This window comes from Rhinopithecus bieti, unplaced genomic scaffold (genome assembly GCF_001698545.2).
Source record: "Rhinopithecus bieti isolate Rb0 unplaced genomic scaffold, ASM169854v2 scaffold_53207, whole genome shotgun sequence".
Lineage (NCBI taxonomy): Eukaryota > Metazoa > Chordata > Mammalia > Primates > Cercopithecidae > Rhinopithecus > Rhinopithecus bieti.
The window spans coordinates 1-1395 of NW_016863207.1; the positions used below are offsets into that span (position 1 = coordinate 1).

Sequence of the window (1395 nt, forward strand, 5' to 3'; positions counted from 1 at the left end):
AAAAGAAAAGAAAAAAGAAAAAAAGAAAAAAAAATTCCTTTTTAGCCCCAGAGAGCCTTAAGCTTGGAAGTTCTCTGCTTTGGAGACAAAAGTCCCCGACGCCTGTTCGAATTGTGTGCAGGCCAAACAGTCCATTGGCAAGGGCGCTCTCCTGTGTTTTTCCTTTGAACTTCAGTGCCCCCGCCCTCCCAAGACTGACTTTCTGGTTTTGCTTATTTTCAGAGTGCAGGCAGCTTCATGCAGGGAGTCTGCAGCTAAAGCGTTAGTGGTTTTACTTTGTTAAGGTGAGGGCGCCTGGGGTTTGGGAGGGATAACTTGCCAAAGTCACACACTGCCTGGCGGGGTCACACGTAGGCATCTGTCGTGTCCCCACCTCTCTCACCAATCCTCTCTCTCCACCCAGATTCCTACCCTGGGACAAAATGGATGTAGGCGGAGTTGGTTTTCAGGTTTTTATTGTGGGTGTATTTCTGGCAGCGAGACAGGGGTGGTGAGGCAGTCCCTCCCAGGAGTGGCCAGAGAAGGCCAGAGGTGAGACTGGTGGAAAAGGACGGGGAAGACAGGGAACTTCCTTACTCTCGGATCTTCAGCTCCCGCGCCATCTGGCAGAGCGCGCAGGGCAGACAAAAGGTGAGGGCCGCCCAGTCGTGCCCGACGGAGCCCTAGAGGGTGGGAGAGAGCGGTCAGGAGCCCTGCCGTGGGTCCCAGGAGGCCAGTCCCCAGTTCCCTGCTCCCGCGGGTCCCCAGTCCGGCGCGCACCTGGATGTGGTATCGCTCCCGCATGCCGGTGCGGATGGAGTGCAGGCCTCCGGGCAGGTAGGGCGCGCAGCAGCACTCGCCGAAGTCGTCGGAGATGCGGCAGGCGAGGCACAGAGGAGCAAAAGTGCCGCACAGACCTGGGCGGGGCGCAGGCGGTCAGGGGCGGGGCCAGTCAGGGCCTCCCAACGGCTCCGCCCCGGGGAGGGGCACGGCTGATTAGTCGCAGAGGGGCAAGAGGGTCCCAGCCAAGGAGAGGTCCCGGAGGGAATTAGAGGTCCGAGGAGAGGATGGCTTAGCGATTGGAAGATAGGGTTTTTCTTTTTCTTCTTCTTCTTCCTCTTTTTTTTAGAAATTGGAGGCCGCGCGCTGTGGTTCACCCCTGTAATTCCAGCACTTTGGGAGCCCGAGGCGGGCGGATCACAATGTCAGGGGCTTGAGACCAGCCTGGCCAACATGGTGAAACCATGTCTCTACTAAAAATACAAAGATTAGCCGGGCGTGGTGGTGTGCGCCTGTAATCTCAGCTACTTGGGAGGCTGAGTCAGGAGAATTGCTTGAACCTGGGAGGCGGAGGTTGCAGTGAGCCTAGACTGTGCCATTGCATTCCAGCCTGGGCAACAGAGCAATACTCCGTCT

At 57.5% G+C, this 1395-nt stretch overlaps 1 protein-coding gene across 1 annotated transcript; it reads right to left on the reverse strand.

Moving 5' to 3' along the window:
- Positions 1-438: 438 nt before the first annotated feature.
- Positions 439-916, reverse strand: CNFN (cornifelin; the record flags this gene model as incomplete). The annotated part of the gene is made up of 2 exons (XM_017866416.1): positions 439-662; positions 760-916. Coding segments are annotated over 2 exons (247 nt in total), but the record flags the coding sequence as incomplete, so codon positions are not given.
- Positions 917-1395: the final 479 nt, after the last annotated feature.